An 18778-nucleotide genomic window follows, 5' to 3' on the forward strand; every position below is an offset into this window, starting at 1 on the left:
ATCCAGAATTAGATCATTGGACGGCGGTCAAAATGATCCTCAAGTATCTTTGGAGAATGAGGGACTATATACTCGTGTATGGAGATAAGAATTTGATCCTTATAGAATACACAAACTCTGACTTCCAGACTGATCGGGATTCTCAAAAATCCACATCAAGGTTAATGTTTACTCTGAATGGATGAGCTATAATATGGAAAAGCATCAAGCAAGGATGCATCGCAGACTCCACTATGGAAGCTGAATACGTAGTTGTTTGTGAAGTTGTTAAAGAGATTGTTTGGCTTAAGAAGTTCCTCACTAATTTGGAAGTTGTTCCAAATATGTCTTTGCCCATCATACTTTATTGTGATAACAACGGTGCTGTGACAAATTCTAAGGAACCTAGGAGTCATCGAAGAGGCAAGCACATAGAACAAAAATATCATTTGATTCGGGATTGTGTATCGAAGTGATGTGATTGTCACGAAGATTGCTTCGGAGCACAACGTTGCTGGTCCGTTTACAAAGGATCTCATGGTTAAAGTGTTCGATGGTCATCTAGAAAGTCTGAGTCTACGGGATATGCGACATGTTGTCTAGGGCAAGTGAGAGATGTTAATAGGGCATAATGAATACCCTAGTTTATTGTGATTTTGTACTTTATTTGTATTGTACATTAGGCTTCCTAAACTTTAGAATAAGTGGGAGATTGTTGGGATTGGTGTCCTAAATCTCTTGTAATCTCGTAGTTTGTAAACTTTGTGTAAACATATTGTTGTTAATAAAACAAGTGTTATTTTATAAGCATATACTCAATCCAATAAACTAAGATCCTAGGTTATTTTATGTAATTTAAACAAGTGTGTAGAGACATACAAGTGGATCTTGTTTAAATAATAACCTAAATGGTTTGTAGTAGATGGATAAGGTTGGATATCTTATCCTGGTGACACTATGGATATGGTCCACTTTGTAGGTGTTACAAGTGTTGTAAAGTACTACAAATGATCTGATCTTGATCATTCATATAGAGACATGTGAGTGAGGATATCCTACACAAAGAGTTTGTATAAAATCAGACCACAAAATGATTAGTCTCTTTATATAACATCGTTAATAATAGAAACTTACATTTCACTGGGATGACCATAAGTGACATGACATGAATCTTGAGTGAGCCGTGAACTCCAGCTCATGAAGGCAGTCCTTTGATTTGTATGAGTGAAAGTAGCCAGATTGTCAATTCAACAAGCCTACCATTTTGAGGATTTGTCTCAGGGAGTTGGAAAACACAGCTACACGAGATGGAATTCACCCGGTGCAGGGAAAGTAGATAAATTACTCCCTTAAGGGTTGATTCCGGAGCATGAACATAGTGGTCACATCCTCTCCTGGTCCAAAAGGGACTTGGTCATAGTTGGACTATGACTTATTGTTCATTAGAGGGATCACTGGTACTTAAGGAGTTAGATGTAACTATAGGGGCAAAATGATATTTTTGGCCAGTTGTACTTATGAGCAATTTGTGATAGGTCATTGCACTGTTGATTGGTTATATCCAATGGACACATAAATTTATCTATAGTGCAAAGAGTGCAGCTGTCGGTATTTAGTGGAATGACCGACAGTTAACGAATGTTGGGTAATTTAATTAAAGAGTTTAATTAATTATCCGAGTACCGTTGGAGCTTCAACTACAGGTCCATAAGGTCCCCTCTATAGATCAACAGGGATTTAATTGAGAATTATTGGATTAATTTGAAGTGTTCAAATTAATTATATATGAGATATAATTAATATAATGTATTTAATACATTATAATTTAAGGTAATATGAGAGGAATTTGAATATGATTCAAATACTAATTACATGAATGAGATTCATGTAATTAAATTTAATATAAATATGATTTATATTGAGAGGAATTAAATATTTGGATATGATCCAAATATCAGTTATACTAATGAGATTCATATAAGTGAATTTAATATAAATGTGATTTATATTAAATGTCAAGTATGGTTGAGAGAAAATACATCTATAGGTTATATTGTATTTGATACAATATGTATCTATAAATTATGTGTTATATCGGATATAACATATAAGTTATATATATAAAATAAGGTTGTTATTATATGTATAATTATTATTAAATTAATTTTATTAATTAATAATTAATTAATTAAAGATAGGGAGTTACAACTCCCTCCCCCTAATTTTTCTCAGCCATGTACGTGAGGTTATAGATGGATGGAGATAGGATTCATCTTTTCTGCTTGGATTTTACTGAGAGAATAGTTCTTGCCGAAAAGAAACACATAGAAGAGAAAAGTTCTTTGAAAAGTTCCTCTCCTCCTTTCCATCTCCCTTCCCTCTTCTAAGGATTCAAGCAAAGCCCATAACTCTTGCTTGAATCCTTTAAGTGGTGGTGTCCCGTTTGGAGAAGGAGATCCGTTCGTGACTTGTTCGAGGGATTCTTGAAGAAAGTGTTCTTCAAAGGTAAGGGTTTCTGAAACCCTAAGTTTTCCTTAGTATTGCATGTTATAGTTTATGTAAATGCATATCTTGTTCTTGTTTAACTGTAAAACTTATATTCAATGAAAAGAGGAAATTGAGACGATCTTACTTCCGCTCAAGGATCTCTCCTTAGTTAGAGTTCTTTCACTTGTGAAGGTCCTTGAACGGAAGCGTGGAGATTGGTCTAAGTTTTATTTTCATAGAATCAAAATTACATAATACAAACATTATGCATAGTCACAAATTTACAACATGCAATCATAAATAGAAAAGAGAGAATTAGGGTGAGAAAAGACTTACCCTTGAAGAACTTTTTTCTCGAAAACCAATTCCCTTTTCCGGTTTTATCACAAACAATCACAAACGGAAAAGTGATCCAAATGAACACCACCACAATAAGAACCTCCTATATTCCTTTTTTGGGATGACAATCACTAAGGAGTTGTGGGCTCTTAGATTTTTTGGAAGAGATGAAGAGATTGAGAGGAAAATTGTGTTTTTCCAGAGAATTTTTTTTGTCTTTTTGGAATTGAAAGAACACACTCCACACACACATTAATAGAGAAAAATAGGGGGAGAAAGTTACAATTCCCTCTCAAAAAACATCTTCAAAATAAATTAATAATTTATTTAACAAACTATTTAATATATATTTATATGATAACCACTTTACATATAATATATATTAAACTATATGTTATATCAAATATAGCATATAACCTATAGTTTAATATTCTATCAAATACAATATAACTTATAGTTTTCATTCTCTCATTAATGCATGATATTTAATATAAATCCCATTTATACTAATTTATGAATATAATTCACATAATTAATATTTGAAACATATTCAAATATTTATTTCCTCTAAAATAATGTATCATATATATTATAATAATTATATCATATATATAATTAAGTAAAATTAATTATATCACATATAGTTAATTCTCTCAATTAATTTTGAACAATTCAAATTAATCCAAAATTGATTCTCATTTAATTCTTGTTGAGCTATAGAGGGTGATAGAGTAAAGATGCATAAAACGGAAGCTAACAAAATCAATAAGTACTCTAATTACATTTAATTTGAGTCTAGAGCATGCTGAAAAATAGATTTTAACAAAAAGAGGGTTTCATCATGTATACCTTTGAAGATTTTCACTTGCTCTTTGTTAAAACCACGAAATTGACCTTCAATTTCTTCAGTAGACCACCAAGAGTATCTTCTCTACTATTCTCAATCTTGGATTGCTCAAAATTAAGATGGATTAAGGTGAAATTAGAGAGGTTTGAGAGCAAAACTCAGAAGTTTCAGAAGTTTCGTAAAATTATGAATGCATGAACTTCAATCTCAGAAAATTGAAGTTTTTATTCAGTTCCTTCATGCAAGCACTAAGCCTCTAAGCAATTTGATACTTTGAATTGTATTTAGTTTGTGGGCTAGGTGTATTTTCTGGATTAATCCACTAATAACATCAAAATGTTGGATAAATTCATTCAAACCAATTTCAAATATAATAATGTTTAATTCAATTTCTAATTTAACTAAATTAAACCAAAATTCAATTTCCACTAAATTAAACCAAAATTCAATTTCCACTAAATTAAACCAAAATTCAATTTCGAAAATTGAATTTCTTAATTTGAAATTAATTTAATTAATTAATAATAATAATTTAATATCAAATATTAAATTAATAAAATACCTAATTGAAACATGAATCCTATTCATGTAATTAATATTTAAATCATCATTTAAATATATTGAACTCTCCAATTACATTTAATTATGACAAAATTAAACGTCATTTAATTATTACATTTAATTATATCGAATATAATTATCCAAACCCTAAATTGAAATTTGAACATTTCAAATTCCAAACCCTAATTTTGAATTGGAACGTTTCAAATTCACTCAATATTCTAATCCAAGGTTTAATCTCTTACGATCTAGTAGAAGGACCTTATGGACCTACAGATCATGAGCTCCAACGATTTGAGATTAATCAGTTAAACTCTTTAATCTGAATTAATCAATATTCGTGAACCACCGAGACATACCACTATAGCTCGATGGTTGCACTCTCCTCACTGTAGATATAATTCTATCCAATTGATTTAACGATAATCAGTAAGTTGATCATTCACGGGTCGTTCGTATTTATAGGTAGGTCAAAATTACCATTTTACCCCTATAAATAAATCTTGCTCCTTAAGTCACCACTGATCCTCTATTGAACAATTGGTTTATAATCTAACTAATAAACCATGTCCCTCTTGACCATGAGAGGGTGGAGCCCCTTTGTTTAAAACGAGGAATCGGTACTTAAGGAAACAACCTATCTGCTAACCCTAAAATGGGTAGGAGTGAATTCCATTTTGTAGGACTATGTCCCCAGCTATCTATTCGGTCTTATCCCCAAAATGGAAGGCTGATTGAGCAGTACTATTGAACTACTCTCACCTATGCATATTAAAGGATAATCCCGAATAAATAGAAGTTCATAGTTAGCTCAGGATTAAAATCGAGTTACCCTAGATCATCGAATTGAAATAGTCAATTTTAACAGTAATTGGTCGTTATAAAAAAAATGATTATTTCGTGATCTGGTCTTATCCAGACATCTTTTATATAAGATGCCCCCATGGCAACGGGGTGGGGCGGGGTCGGGGATGCACTCCTCGTCCCCATGGGGATTTATAATCCCCATCCCCGCTCCATTCCCCGTTTTGGGGAGCTGGGGTTGGGGTTGGGGAATCCTCGTTTGGGGATCGGGTCCCCGCGTAGAAAAATTCCCCGTTTATATTTTTTAATTATTTATTTATTTAAAATCAATTAAATTTTGGTATTTATATTCAAATTTTAAATATTTAATATAACAAAATATTATTATTATTATTTTATTTATTTAAATTAATAATTAAAAATATTTTAGATTTAATAAAAAGCTGAATATAATTATATTATGAAATAAATTAAAAAAGTTAAAAGAATAAAACAGTAGCTCTAAGCTACTATTATATATATATTATTAAAAATTATTAAAAAAATATTCGGGTCGGAGACCCTTTTTTATCCCCGATTTGACCCCCATCCTCGGTCAAACCAGGGATTCTCCGCCCCGATTGGGGCGGTGACCTGACCCTGCGGGGATTTTTGCCAATCCTACCTCACTTGCATGTCTCCACATGAACGATTTCAGGATTACATCGTTTGTATCAGTATACAAAGCGGGCCGTATCCATAGTGTCCCCAGGACGAGGTACCCAATCTCATCTATATACTTATAGACCTTTTAGGCTATATACTATAACTTGATCATCTTTAATGTCTTTCATAAAGTTAAAGTATTCATACTATAGCCCTGGGTTCGTTTATTGGATTTTATAACAGAATGCAATTTCAATAATACTTTTATTGATAAATAGAATATATTTCCATGATTACGAACTGCGAGTTTTAGAAAATTCTCAATAGTTCATGGACTTGTAGATTGAAGCTTCAATGGTACTTGAATAATTAATTAAACTTTTTTAATTAGATTATTCAACTTTCATTAACTGGTTGACACTCCACTAAAGATTGGCAGCTGCACTCTTCGCACTATAGATATATTTTTGTGTCCATTAGATATAACGAGTCAACAATGCGATGACCCTTCACAAATTGCTTGTAAGTACAACTGGGTCAAAATTATTGTTTTGTCCCTGTAGTTACATCTACCATTGTAGTTACATCTACCCCTGTAGTTATATCTAACTCCTTAAGCATCACTGATCCTTCTAATGAACAATAAATCATAGTCTAACTATGACCAAACCCCTCTCAAAGCAAGAGAGGGTGCGGTGCCACATTGTTCAAGCCCCGTAATCAACCCTTAAGAGAGCAATTTATCTACTTATCTCGATGTCAGAAAAGGAGTGAATTTCGTCTTGTGTAGCTATGTTCCCAACTCCATAATCAGACGAATCTCCAAAATGGTAGGCTTATTGAGTTAGCTATCTAGCCACTTTGACCCATATAAATCAAAGGACCGCCTTCATAAGCAGGAGTTCACAACTCACTCTGGATTCAGGTTATGTCACCTATAGTCATCCAGGTGAAATGTAAGTCTCTATTATGAACAGCGTTACATAATGAGACTAGTCATTTCGTGGTCTGGTCTTATACAAAATCCTTTGTAGAGAATACCCCTGTTCACATGTCTCCACGTGAATGATCAGGATCAGATTATTTATAGCACTTTACAACAATTGTAACATCTACAAAGCAAGTTGTATTCGTAGTATCACCAAGATAAGGTTTCAACCTTATCCATCTACTATAGACCATTTAGGTTATCATTTAAACACGATCCACTTGTATGTCTCTACATATATATTTAAATTATATAAAATAACCTAGAATTTTAGTTTATTGGATTGAGTATATGCTCATAAAATAATAATTATTTTATTAAATTTTTTTATACAATGTTTACAAACTATGAGAATAAAAGAGATATCTAGGACGCCAATCCCAATACCATGACAATCATAAGACAATCAAATAGAAATCACAAAGTACTTAATATCTAATGAAAATAACATGGCAATTAGATAGTGATCAAATATCAATTAGATAGCAATCATATGAAAATCAAACAGAAATCAAATATAAATCTGATAGATGTCATATGATAATCAAATAGAAATCACATGACAATCAAATAGAAATCATGAACTACTAAGCTAAGTATAATTTCAACTGCAATTTCCATTACCTTCCATTTCTATTAGCTCACAACCATATTAATCAATGTTATATAAATTTTCAATAGCAAATTGTCCTAGATAAAGAACGGGAATAAATCTAGAAGTTGAAAATTTCTTAATAATTTCAATTTCTATTAGCTCACAACCATGGCAATTAGAGAATAATCAGATAACAATCACAATATAAGTTACAATACTCAATCTTCAGCTAAAATATGAACGAAACTTCGATAACGGTGGTGAGAGGAGGTTGTTGAGATGGAGTTTAGAGAGAGAGAGAGAGACTCGTTGAGGTAGCTTACCGATAGTGGCAACCAATGAACGATGAGAGACATGACTGACGATCAAGGGAACGGAGAAGGTAGATGATTATTGATTGGTTGGACAACTTAGAGACGAGAACATGAGAGTGAGAGAGATGGTTGAGAATGTGGTATAAGGTGAAAGAGGGCAGACCCTATTTCTATTGGAGAGGCAATTTTGGAATAATTTTTTAAAAAATAAGTTTTCTAGGAAGTGTGATTGTACTTTTCAACATTTTTTCATATTTGAACATTTTCAAAAATGAAAGATATAGTTGCCAAATCCTATTTGTAATTTGATACCCATTGCAATTTTTATTTAATTTAAGATTGGTATATATCAAATCAATAAACTTTTAAAATTATACATTTCATTCTTTGCCCTCTATGTTTTTTAAAATTCACGACTCTACTAGATATTAAATTAAAAATTTAAGATTTCTAACCTAAAATTTAAATTTATATCTATTAGATAATTACTCTTGAATTTATATAGAGACCTAGTAGACATAATATAGAAAAATTGAACTATTAAACATAAAATCGATAGTTAAAGATATATTATACACTTTTAAATTCTGTCAAATAGGTATAAACCTATTTAACTTAAATCATGATTAATATTTGGAAGTGAATTTTTTTAGTACTAACAAATAGGAAGATTTAAAATACTGATCTCGTCTTTACTATTCTATTTGGATACTAATTGAGTTATGCCATTTTAGCTTGAGTTGAAATATTTGTATTCCACTTGTACAATATAAATAATTTTTTAAAAAAAAGAAAATCGTTTCTTTTGCTGAAAAAGGCAACCTGACGACTAACGCCGTCGCAGAAGCCATCGTTCGTCTCGTTGTTGGTACGTTTCACGGAGGAGCTAAGCGAAACCCTAATTCAATAGCAGGGAAAGTTCTGTGAAGAGCGACACAGAGAGAGGACCGAGAATGACGGTCAAACTGTTGGAATCGCTACCTCCTACAGAAACGTTAGAAATGGAGAATGGTCTGAAGCTCGTGCCGCGTCTGAAACTCAATTTCACAGTCTATCATTCATCCCCTTCCGTGAGTAAGTCCCTTGATGAGTGGAAGTTGAAGCGAGCTCTCATTGACTTTCTCAAGACTTCGCTTTCGGTTCCGGTCATAGTTCCTGAGGAGGATTTGGTGATCAAACGCATTAAAGAGCTTAAGACACGCAAGCGCGAAGACCCACTTGCTCGCGGTACTCTCTTCGTGCGAGATCTTGGGTTTTTGAAAACTGTTAACAAGAGATACGAGGAGGAGGAAGAAGAGGAAGTCACCGCGTTGGAGAAGAAGTTTTTGGATTGGAGGCGGGTTCTGGTTGAGAAATTGGATGGGATTGAGCTGAATCTTGAGGGGTTCAAATTCAAACTCACTGTTGTTATACCAGAATCTGATAATTTTGAGGAAATGAAGAAAGCTTGGGAGGAGTTTTACGCATTTGGGAATCGGGGTAAGCTAAGTTCCTCGTCTTTTAAATTGTTAATGGTGTTTTAGGCAGTAAGCTTTGGTCTGTAATTCTCCTGAATCTGCCTTAGGATATTCGAGAAGTGGGAGCCAAGGACCCGATACCATTACCTTGAGAGGCGCACCATCAAGGTGGTTTGCTGAGCCTCGGGTTTCGTCTAAGCCCTCCATGTTGGTCACACATACCATCTTTTCTACATTTGGAAAGATAAGGTTTTGCCTCTAGTTAAGCCTCATCTTATTTCTTCTTCAATGCTCTTTCGTGTCTATTTTGCATGTCAAGATTGGTTTGATCATTAGCTTCATTTTTTTTTTTTTTTTTTTTTTTTTTTTTGTGGTCTTCCGAATTGGTGCCAGGCTAAATTCATGAATTAGTTCATTGTATAATTGTATTGGCGTCTCTTCACTAATTCCGTAGGATCTAAGAGGGTCTGCCACCTTGATCTTCTGTGCATTGGTTTGAAGTGAGGAATGTATGGCACTTTCAGCATTTGAAGTTAACGACTTAGATTTTAGCCCGTATGATTCTTCTTATGTTTAGTTCTATTTTGGCTCATCATCAGCATGTTTTTTCCCCTTTGATACACACTTTACAGGAACCTAAATATTGCTGTGGACGATGATTTTGGTAAGGATGGCAATGAGGATGGAGAAGACATAATTTCAGGTTTACACTGTAAAATAACAGTTCAGTTTGAGAAACACCGGGACTTCTATAATGCTTTGAAGGTGCTGTCTGGTCGTTCATTGCAGAAGGTTGTTATTTACTAAAGGATCTATTTTGTTTGGAGTTGCTTGGCTAATTTTCCCGTCATACCACTAGCATCTTGTGTCTGATATTTTTGCCAGGTAGCCATAAAATTGAAATATCACTCTTATCCAATTATAGGGACAAATCACTACTAACCCACGGTTGTAATGTAAGATGATAATTTGTATCCTGATACATGTAAAAATGGATTAGAGAGTGTAAGCAAGTATAATAGCAGGATCTAGAGGTAACATTGTCATTTTTATTAGTCCGAATCCTGAGTGACATGTATTAAACAAAGTGCTCTCACATATCAGAAAAACCAACCAATATCATTGACGATTGAAGTTACCAATGATTATAACATAAACTGAATCATCTTTGTTACTACGTGCTTCCTACTTTTTTGCACTAGTTTTTTTGTAATTTACTTTTGAGTTGAGGCTCGCCGCCCCCTTTATTGTAGGATATCGATGACATTGGTTTCTTTCACACGCATACAAAAAAACATGGATGTATACAAAAAGAGAAAGTATTTGGGTGTTCTCATTAAAGAGATATGCATACATGTTAGCGCTAACTCAAATTGACCACTGCAGCAAGGATCTCGTCTCTGGGCTGATTACGAGGTCACCTGGGAAAAGGATGGCTTTACCCTATACTCAAGAAGTCAAACACAGGTTAATGGCAGCAGAATGCAGGAAATGGCAGCAGGGAAATTTAAGAATGAGGCCTTAAGACGACAACGATATTCAGGCTCCATTCCTGATGATTCACAGCGCAAGAGGTTCAAGGTTAGTGATCACGATCAGCTAATGAATCTATTTGCAAGAAAGTGTGATAGTTGGAGAAAATTGTGGTTTGTTTTCTCATTTTGTACTTGTATCATTATTCGTATCTTCACGAATCTGGTAGCATTGTTCTGTGGCTCATTATGGTCTGGTGAATGGTGATTTTGAATCGATCTTGCAGGAATAGGAGAAGTTAACTATGTAGGTTGCCTCAGTGAAAACTTAAAGCTTGCTTCTGGCATTACTCGCAGCTCCTTTTACAGGCACAAAATGGTCTTCTGCAATTTGTGATGACAATCTCCCTGTTTCTCATTCAAAATTCTACAATTTGATGCCCTCGCATCATATTGCAGGATGCTATATTGCAAATTGTGGTTTGTTCTAATATCTTCTCTCTCTCCCACAGGCCCACATGTATAATCCCCTGGCCTCTGAATTTTTTGTATAAATGCTTAAGAAACCGGCTGGAGCTAACATATTTATCAGAGAGGAGGTATAAAAACTTTCGTGTTACTTAGACCTGGGATCTTGTGCTTTCCTTTTATAGTCTGTTTCGCATGCAAAACCTTATCGATCATCTGATCCTTCTTTGGTGCATCTGGCAGCTAATCCTTACACTTAATCCCAAGAAATTATGATATGAAACATGAATTATATAATTAACAGATCATATCCAATTATGGTAAGATGTGATTGAATAACAATTATAACTTAGGTGGGTTGCCTTAGGAGGCAGAAGAGTAAACCGTGATTAGTTCGGATTATGATGGTGGCTACTCAAACTTTATATCCCAAGTTCTTTGACTTGCACTATTGTGGAATCAAGCAGTTGCCTTAACAAATTAGTATCTTTCAAAAATATATGTAAAAATATTAGTTAGAGCTCAACGGGACCCACCCCTCTTCTTTTTCTGACCCAAGGGAGATTTTAATGAGTTCTTATACTTCCATGTATACAACTTAGTTTATCTAATTATTACACAGATGATCTAAACCCAGAATATGAACTAAAATACTGACTAAACAGACCAGAGAAATATCAACTACAATACGAACCCTTTCAGTAGTTATGGTCTTGGCCATTTGACCTCACTTCCCTCCCATTTCATCAAGTGGTTCTAGAGACGAACAATCTTCATTTGAAACTGCAATGGGTTGATCGAGCATGTAGCAGATTAAATCATATGATCAATTCGAACTAAGATGGCTACTTAGGGTAATTAATATCCTACAAAGAACACTCTTAGCATTCGCATGTGCAGTCTGTTATCAAGTACATAAACATATAAAATGTAGGTGAAAAAAGGCTATTGTTTCAGATGAAGTAAAGTATTTAGAAAACTGAGTGAGCTGTCTGTAACATTATTATGAGCTCTGGAATTGCATTATTGAGGAGTATAATATTGATAGGAGGATGATGGGTCGTTATTGGTTTTTTGATATTCTTTTAATAGCTTTAATTTAATGTTGAGTTGAGGCTTAGAAATGAAGAAAGGTGTCACTGTAATGATGAAGAAAAGAAGCTTTTCGAAGTTGGGAGGCAGGCAGGCCACCTGCTGAAGCTGAGCCATTAGGTAACTAAAAGTGTTTCCTTTTCAAACTTATGGTCCCTCTGATTTCCTTCTTCCCTTTACAGCAAATCCCACCTCCATTCTTTCTTTCTGTTTTTTCAAGGAAAAACACAGCTTCAACCTCTGCCTTTTTATGTTTCCCCTTCATTATTATTGTTTCTTTTCCTTTTTATTTTTTTTTTAAAATAATTTAGATGAAACGGCAAGCTAAGATTTAACATGCACAAAATTAGCTAATAAAATGATCAATATTTTAATGTATGCTTCTTAAATGAGTAAAAACAGACACTGGTTCTGTCTAAATTTGGTGTAGTTTGGCTAAAAAAAATGTTAGTATCAATGACAATTTTAAAATACTTTGTTAATCCAAGCATAATTAGCAAATAAGGTACAAATTACCATCTCAATGATTAATTGTTTGGTCCTGTCCTACCGTTGTTGAACTAAAAAAAACTTAGAAGTGTTTTTCTTATAACATTAACAAATTGAAAAGTAAAGAATCAAATAAGAAGAACTCGACACATAGATTTACATGGATTATTTAAAGTGTGTTAGCTACTTCCACGAGTAAAATTGTAGTTTTATTACCTTGAAGTTAGTCCGAGAGTTTATGTATGGCACCAACTATATAATAAACTCCATATAACTTAGAATTGTCCACATGTCTCTCCTAATTCAAAGCATTTCAACCATTTTGTTTTTACCTCTTCTTGTACGTATATTTTTTCTCACTTATTACGGGCTCTAAAACCTAACTCATAAAAATGACTTAGAATACAAGCCTTTATGGTCCCCACGTATAATTTCAATTAAATTATACATTGCATAAATTAGCCACAAAAATCAGAAAGAGATTTTTGTTGGAGCATATAATATAACGATACAAAAACCAAAATATAATAATATATCAGCATTATCTTAAAAGTTTCAAAACCATTTCTAAAATAATAATAAGTAATAAATGAGTTTATTTTATTTTTAAATTATCATCAATAAATACTAAACAAAAGTTATTTGTCCACGTACCTCTGATGATTCAATTTGAGATTGCTCTCTTTAATTAATTTTTTACGGATTTGATTTCAAGACAGCTACAGGTTGAGACATTTTATCAAAGAAACAAGTTGTTGAGTCTGCTCCCAAGATCAACGAAATGATTGTTTGCTACCCCACTGACATTAATCATCTATATATCCTCTGCTTCATCTCCCCATTCTTCTAAACAAAGCTCACTCCTTCCATTGGAACCTCCACAGAGAAGAAGAGATATTCATTCTTCTGGTGAAGAACACTCCAAAGCCATGGCATTTGCAGGCACAACCCAGAAATGTATGGCTTGTGAAAAAACGGTCTATCTCGTCGACAAGCTGACCGCTGATAACCGCATCTACCACAAAGCCTGTTTCAGATGCCACCATTGCAAAGGAACTCTCAAGGTAAAACCACTGGCTTTTTTCTCTTTATTGTTTGTGACTAATGAAGGAGATGAAGCTTTGAAACTGAAATTGTTGATCTGTTTTCAGCTGAGCAACTACAATTCCTTTGAGGGAGTGCTTTATTGCAGGCCACACTTTGATCAGCTCTTTAAGAGGACTGGTAGTCTTGACAAAAGCTTTGAAGGTACAAATTATAAGTTGTGATGGATGGATCTGACTTCTCAGATTTTTCATTTTGATTCTCTATCTATAACCGAATTATTTTAGATTCTTTTTTGTGTTTTTAGGTACTCCAAAGATCGTAAAACCAGAGAAACCAATTGATGGCGAGGTAATTCCCTGTTTACTTGCTTGCGCCTGTTACAACTGAGGTAATTCTTCTAACTTCTACCATTGATCTGGAAAATGCATCAACAGAAACCGACAGCAAACAAGGTTGCTAGCAAGTTTGGAGGAACCAGGGATAAATGTCTTGGCTGTAATAACACTGTTTATCCAACGGAAAAGGTAGCAACAATATACATGAGTATTTTCTTCCTCCTGGATTTCATTTCGTTAACTGAGGGCAAATGTAACCCCTGTTTCAAGGTTACTGTGAATGGAACTCCATACCATAAAAGTTGCTTCAAATGCTGCCATGGAGGATGCACGATCAGTCCTTCGAACTATATCGCTCACGAGGGACGACTTTACTGCAAGCACCACCACATCCAACTGATCAAGGAGAAAGGAAACTTGAGTCAGCTTGAGGGAGACCATGAAAAGATAACAGCAAAGGAGAAAATCAATGGTGGAGAGATGGTGGCTTCAGAAGCCTGATTTGCAGAATCAAGCTTTACCAGAATCTGTTTTTCCCTTCATCAGACAAGATACCGTAGTATCCTCCTTCCTTTTAAGGCTATGCACTAAGAGAAGTACCAGCATCCGTTGCATTTCCTGTTAAAAGTGTGTTTTTGGCCTGTCTGTTTTCTAAATATTATTCAAATAACATGCTCAAACAGATGCCAAGATCTGTTTCATTTTCACCATCTTTCATGTTGAAGAAGAGTGGCATGTTTGTGGATTTGAATGTATTCCTGTCAATTCCAATGGATGCTTATAATTATAAGTACATTTGTCATGTCTATAATCAGTATTTTCATTTATGGTTTATATTCTAAATTGGGTTCATACCATGATAACAAAATGGAACAGAACTGCAAATATGAAAGCCCAAGAACTCAATAGGATTCTCCTATAAAGCACAAATATAGATATGAGATATGATCCGTATAAATGACGTGATATGCCAATTTCTAAAAAAACTAGAATACTATTATGTTGAAGATACATTTTTTTTCTTAAAAAAGATTTAGGATATGGATAAATTTAGCATATAAGTTAATGACAATGGTACAAAATACAGTACAAACCTGAAATACAATACAAAAACATCTAAGATGTCGAAGTAAAATAATCCATAAAATGTAATAGAAAAGTGACTCATATTGATCGGAGAAGACGAGAAGATTAGAGGGAGAAGTATGAAAATAAACAAATAACTTTTTCATTGAATTATGGAAAATATTTAAATGGGTTATATTTTGGAGAACTTTGTGGGGACTCAAATATGAAGATTAGATAATTCTAGGATTTGACCTTTTATTATTATTTTTTTCTTTTTAGTTTTGGACTCGAGTAGTGAGCTTTTCAAATAAATTATCTAGTTTTAGATTGGAAAAAATTAGATGAATTGCTTATCTTCTTTTCTTTATAGGAAAGTAAGGGTAAAAATAGATACGTCAAATCACGTGTCAGATATGTATCTAGAAAATATCTGGAAATATCGATATTTGATACAATCTAACACGGATTCTTTGCCTCATATGAAGTATTTATGCTTTATAGAGATTCCCCCAAATCAGAAAAAGATTAGGAAGTATACTGTTTGAACATTCCCTTTTATTTCCTTCTGAAGTTCTTATTCTGGAAGGTTGGCTCAAACTTGTATATCCTAAAAGGGCAGATAACATGTTATAAGCCACACCCCTTTAATTTTACATGAAAGAGAGAGGGAGAGAGAAAGAGAAATGAACATTGTATTTGTGAACTATTGACATATGAATGATTCGTCGTCAATCTGTACATTTATAAAGATTATGCTTGGCCAAAGAATTCATCAAATGGCTACATTGTTAATTAATAGAAGAATCAACAAATACATTATTCCACAGTATCCAGAATAGAACCATTTCGAGCAAGGTGCTTCAGGTCTATAATAAAATTATCTCTAAGGAAACCAAACCCAAAAGTCCCATTACAGTACTGCCAAATTCTTCCCTCCACATTCCGAGGATTTGGAGTACTTCCAGCCAGGTCTGGTAGGACTAGATCATAACTAGAGTTGACGCAAAGAATGCGAGAAATACTATTATTTTCAATTGAAGGCACTAGCTCCTCAATGTCATTGGCTGCTAGAGGCTGAACATGTACTCGGCAATCGTGCAAATATTCTTCCTCCGCAGAGAATGGAGCTTCCAAGAATGTAGTATTGGACGTCCAAAACACGGGAGCATAACTGGAAAGGCGTTCAGACGAGTCCCCAACTCTCCGACAGGCAATGCCACCAATGTCATCATATACAACAAGATAGAAATCCATGCTCAAATCATCACTGATTCCCTGCAGGACAAAATAGGAATCCAATCATCCATGCTATATCATCTCCTATAACTAATACTTCTATACCACTCTCAAGAATGGAAATCATAACCAACAGAGGCAATGAAGCTGTTCTACTTCTAACACCTCCATAAGAAATGTTTGTGCATGATTCTTTAACAACTTTTAGTACAAAAATTATGGGGTGAGGAATTGAACCTCAACCTCTAAGAAGGTAGGTCATCTATCATGCCATTATCACTAGCTAAACTCACTTTACTGAGTGATTCTTTAACAAACTTATTTCAGGTTTACAGAAAACGGAGATGTTTCTTATTCAGTTCAGCTAAGCTAATAAGCTAATAAAAATGTAAATCTTCCGATACTACAGCTCATAATACAGATAACCAGAGCTTAACGGAGATCGCATTAGCTACAGAGACAGAAATCTCAACAGACCCACCTGCATTTTCTAAAATCAGATGGTTTGTATGTTCCCCACCTTTTAAATTCTCAAGTTTATGTAACAATGTTTTCAATATTTTGTTGTATTGTTTATATCAGCTAGTTCAAAGAAGTAGCTAGCTCTTGGAACCTCAAAAGTTCCCCAGACAACAAATAGAACCGTTCCAAAATGATACATAAACACAAGGAGGTCAAGGAGAGAGACAGCACCTTCCATAAGCCCTGTAATGGCCGCAATGGTGTGGGTGAGCAATTGATAATTTTAACGAAATGCTCTGGTTCCCACTTCCTCTTTCCTAGCCTTTCCTTCTCCCTCCTCCGTTGCCTCCTTGAGGCTCTATCCCCTCCCGGACTGGTTCTATTCGCAAAATGCTGATAAATTTCTGACATCAATCGGTCCGGTAAGCTTCCCGGAGAGCCACTTTCCACTCCGTTCACATCGGTTACGGCGGCTACACCATCCTCCGCTCGTAAATTGGCTGAACTTGAACTGCGCCGGAATCCCTTTTTCCTCTGCTCTGGGGAAGTTGGATAAGCGAATGTCAGATTTTCCTCGATGACAAAATGATTTTTCCCCATGAAGCTCAGATCGATCGGAATCAAATCGCAATCGGAAAAACCGGAATCCCCTAAATCCGCAAACTTCCCGGCGAACTCAGAACGGCCATCGGGGTCGATAAAACTCATGGCCTGACCTTCTGAAGAGAGCCCGATCCATAGAAATGGAGATTTAAACACGTCGTAAGTACCGTTCTTCGACGGAGAAACCCTAGAGCCAGCAAGAAAATCTGGGCCCCATTCGAAGAATACCAACGGCGGCGATGTGTTGCTGATGGTCGACGAGCCACTCCGGCGCCAAAAACCGATCAGATTCTCCCACTGATGAAGAGTTTTATAGAGTAACCTGTAAGTGATTTTTCCCTTTCCCCAATTGTTGATTTGAGTCTTGGATCCCCATTTCCGATCGCACATAGTAAACCACAGTTTCCGATCATTCCTGCAGAGAGAGACGAATCTCTTCGATGTGCAAGAGAAAGTCGCTATATCGGATGGGGAGAGGAAGGAGAGGATGCATAACTGAACATCTTCAGGGAAGTCAGTGAAAGAGAAGGAACCCATTTCGTCATATTCGGAGCTAAGATTCGCCATGTTTGCAGTTCTATGAATAGATTTTCTCCGAAAAATCGGTCCCGGATTTTCCCAATGAAATTAACGAAATAAACTTTAAGATGGGGTTTCCTCTGCATAAGGGAAGAGCAAATCTGGAAAAAAATGGAGGCAAATTCGAAGATTCTTTATCGGAGTAAGGAATTATTCTCTCGAAACAAAGATGCCTTGAGAGATTCTCAGAGGTAATCTGCCGACTCAAACTTGTTTACGAGTGTTCCAAGAGATGGCCCAATCTTCTAACAAAACTTATCCTGCATTTTCCGTGGTCAATACAATTGAATAGTCAAATTATAATTTTAAACCATATAATTTTTTTAAAGTATTTTTTTGGATAAATTTTTTAAACCATATACTTAAACTATAGGTTCTTTATATTTCTTGAAAGTTTCTTTAAGATTGTTACATTTATTTGATTAAAAAACTGCTAGACAAATTTAATTGTTATAAACATCAACTTGGTTTTATTGATTAAATAAAAATTTTACTGTTAATATGAAATACATATACTATTAATCAAGAAATCCGATGATCAAATCTCACATTTTGGATAATGTTGAAATCAAAGGAAAGTATATCTATTCTTATTGATTCATATAACTTCTTTCAAAAGTAACAAATAACTTATCATGTTTTGATTTTTTTTTCTTAATGATTTAAAGTCAAGATGATATTTAAAGATGAAAGTATTCTTTTTGTGTAGAACCAAGTTTCTAAAATATAGAAAAAATATTTAGATACGTCATACCTATCTTTATGCATTTCATTCAACTATTCAATTATATTTTATCACGTGACAAATATTTTATCTTTTCTAAAAAATATTGGAGTGTCACAAAAATGATTACAATCTTGAAATAAATTCCCAAGTTTTTTTAAGTTATTGGATAAAGTTATTAATTTCA

The 18778-nt window shown here is 34.4% G+C and overlaps 3 protein-coding genes across 5 annotated transcripts; 2 read left to right on the forward strand and 1 right to left on the reverse strand.

Moving 5' to 3' along the window:
- The first annotated feature begins 8225 nt into the window (after positions 1–8225).
- Positions 8226–11111, forward strand: ZCW7. Of its 3 annotated transcripts, none has more exons than XM_039030459.2 (5): positions 8226–9038; positions 9124–9265; positions 9649–9808; positions 10403–10597; positions 10776–11111. In XM_039030459.2, the coding sequence occupies exons 1-5, from the start codon at positions 8513–8515 to the stop codon at positions 10779–10781; spliced, it is 1029 nt and encodes a 342-aa protein (XP_038886387.1). In that variant the 5' UTR covers positions 8226–8512; the 3' UTR covers positions 10782–11111. The 3 variants fall into 3 exon arrangements, 1 of the variants encoding a protein (XP_038886387.1); XR_005481580.2 differs by having other exon boundaries at positions 8272–9038; positions 9649–9901; XR_016529221.1 differs by having other exon boundaries at positions 8272–9038; positions 10270–10597.
- Positions 11112–13249: 2138 nt separating this feature from the next.
- Positions 13250–14714, forward strand: LOC120076588 (LIM domain-containing protein WLIM1-like). The gene is made up of 5 exons (XM_039030461.2): positions 13250–13601; positions 13689–13785; positions 13889–13932; positions 14019–14108; positions 14190–14714. Exons 1-5 carry the CDS (start codon positions 13467–13469, stop codon positions 14418–14420), a joined length of 597 nt encoding a protein of 198 aa, XP_038886389.1. The 5' UTR covers positions 13250–13466; the 3' UTR covers positions 14421–14714.
- Positions 14715–15755: 1041 nt separating this feature from the next.
- LOC120076614 (F-box family protein) lies at positions 15756–18144 on the reverse strand. The gene is made up of 2 exons (XM_039030494.2): positions 16917–18144; positions 15756–16262 (listed from the first exon to the last, which is right to left on the reverse strand). Exons 1-2 carry the CDS (start codon positions 17853–17855, stop codon positions 15804–15806), a joined length of 1398 nt encoding a protein of 465 aa, XP_038886422.1. The 5' UTR covers positions 17856–18144; the 3' UTR covers positions 15756–15803.
- Positions 18145–18778: the final 634 nt, after the last annotated feature.

The sequence above is a fragment of the Benincasa hispida genome, chromosome 4 (genome assembly GCF_027475165.1).
Source record: "Benincasa hispida cultivar pf3 chromosome 4, pf3_genome.v1.1, whole genome shotgun sequence".
In the NCBI taxonomy this organism is placed as follows: Eukaryota; Viridiplantae; Streptophyta; class Magnoliopsida; order Cucurbitales; family Cucurbitaceae; genus Benincasa; species Benincasa hispida.

Excerpts from the sequence above, each read along its gene's own strand:
- ZCW7 (XM_039030459.2), top strand. The coding sequence starts at position 8,513 with ATGACGGTCAAACTGTTGGAATCGCTACCTCCTACAGAAACGTTAGAA. Across the intron at positions 9,039-9,123 it reads TTACGCATTTGGGAATCGGG|GATATTCGAGAAGTGGGAGC; the intron begins GTAAGCTAAGTT and ends AATCTGCCTTAG. Across the intron at positions 9,809-10,402 it reads CTGGTCGTTCATTGCAGAAG|CAAGGATCTCGTCTCTGGGC; the intron begins GTTGTTATTTAC and ends TGACCACTGCAG.
- LOC120076588 (XM_039030461.2), top strand. The coding sequence starts at position 13,467 with ATGGCATTTGCAGGCACAACCCAGAAATGTATGGCTTGTGAAAAAACG. Across the intron at positions 13,602-13,688 it reads ATTGCAAAGGAACTCTCAAG|CTGAGCAACTACAATTCCTT; the intron begins GTAAAACCACTG and ends ATCTGTTTTCAG. Across the intron at positions 14,109-14,189 it reads CTGTTTATCCAACGGAAAAG|GTTACTGTGAATGGAACTCC; the intron begins GTAGCAACAATA and ends CCCTGTTTCAAG.
- LOC120076614 (XM_039030494.2), bottom strand. The coding sequence starts at position 17,855 with ATGGCGAATCTTAGCTCCGAATATGACGAAATGGGTTCCTTCTCTTTC. Across the intron at positions 16,263-16,916 it reads CATTACAGGGCTTATGGAAG|GGAATCAGTGATGATTTGAG; the intron begins GTGCTGTCTCTC and ends TTTGTCCTGCAG.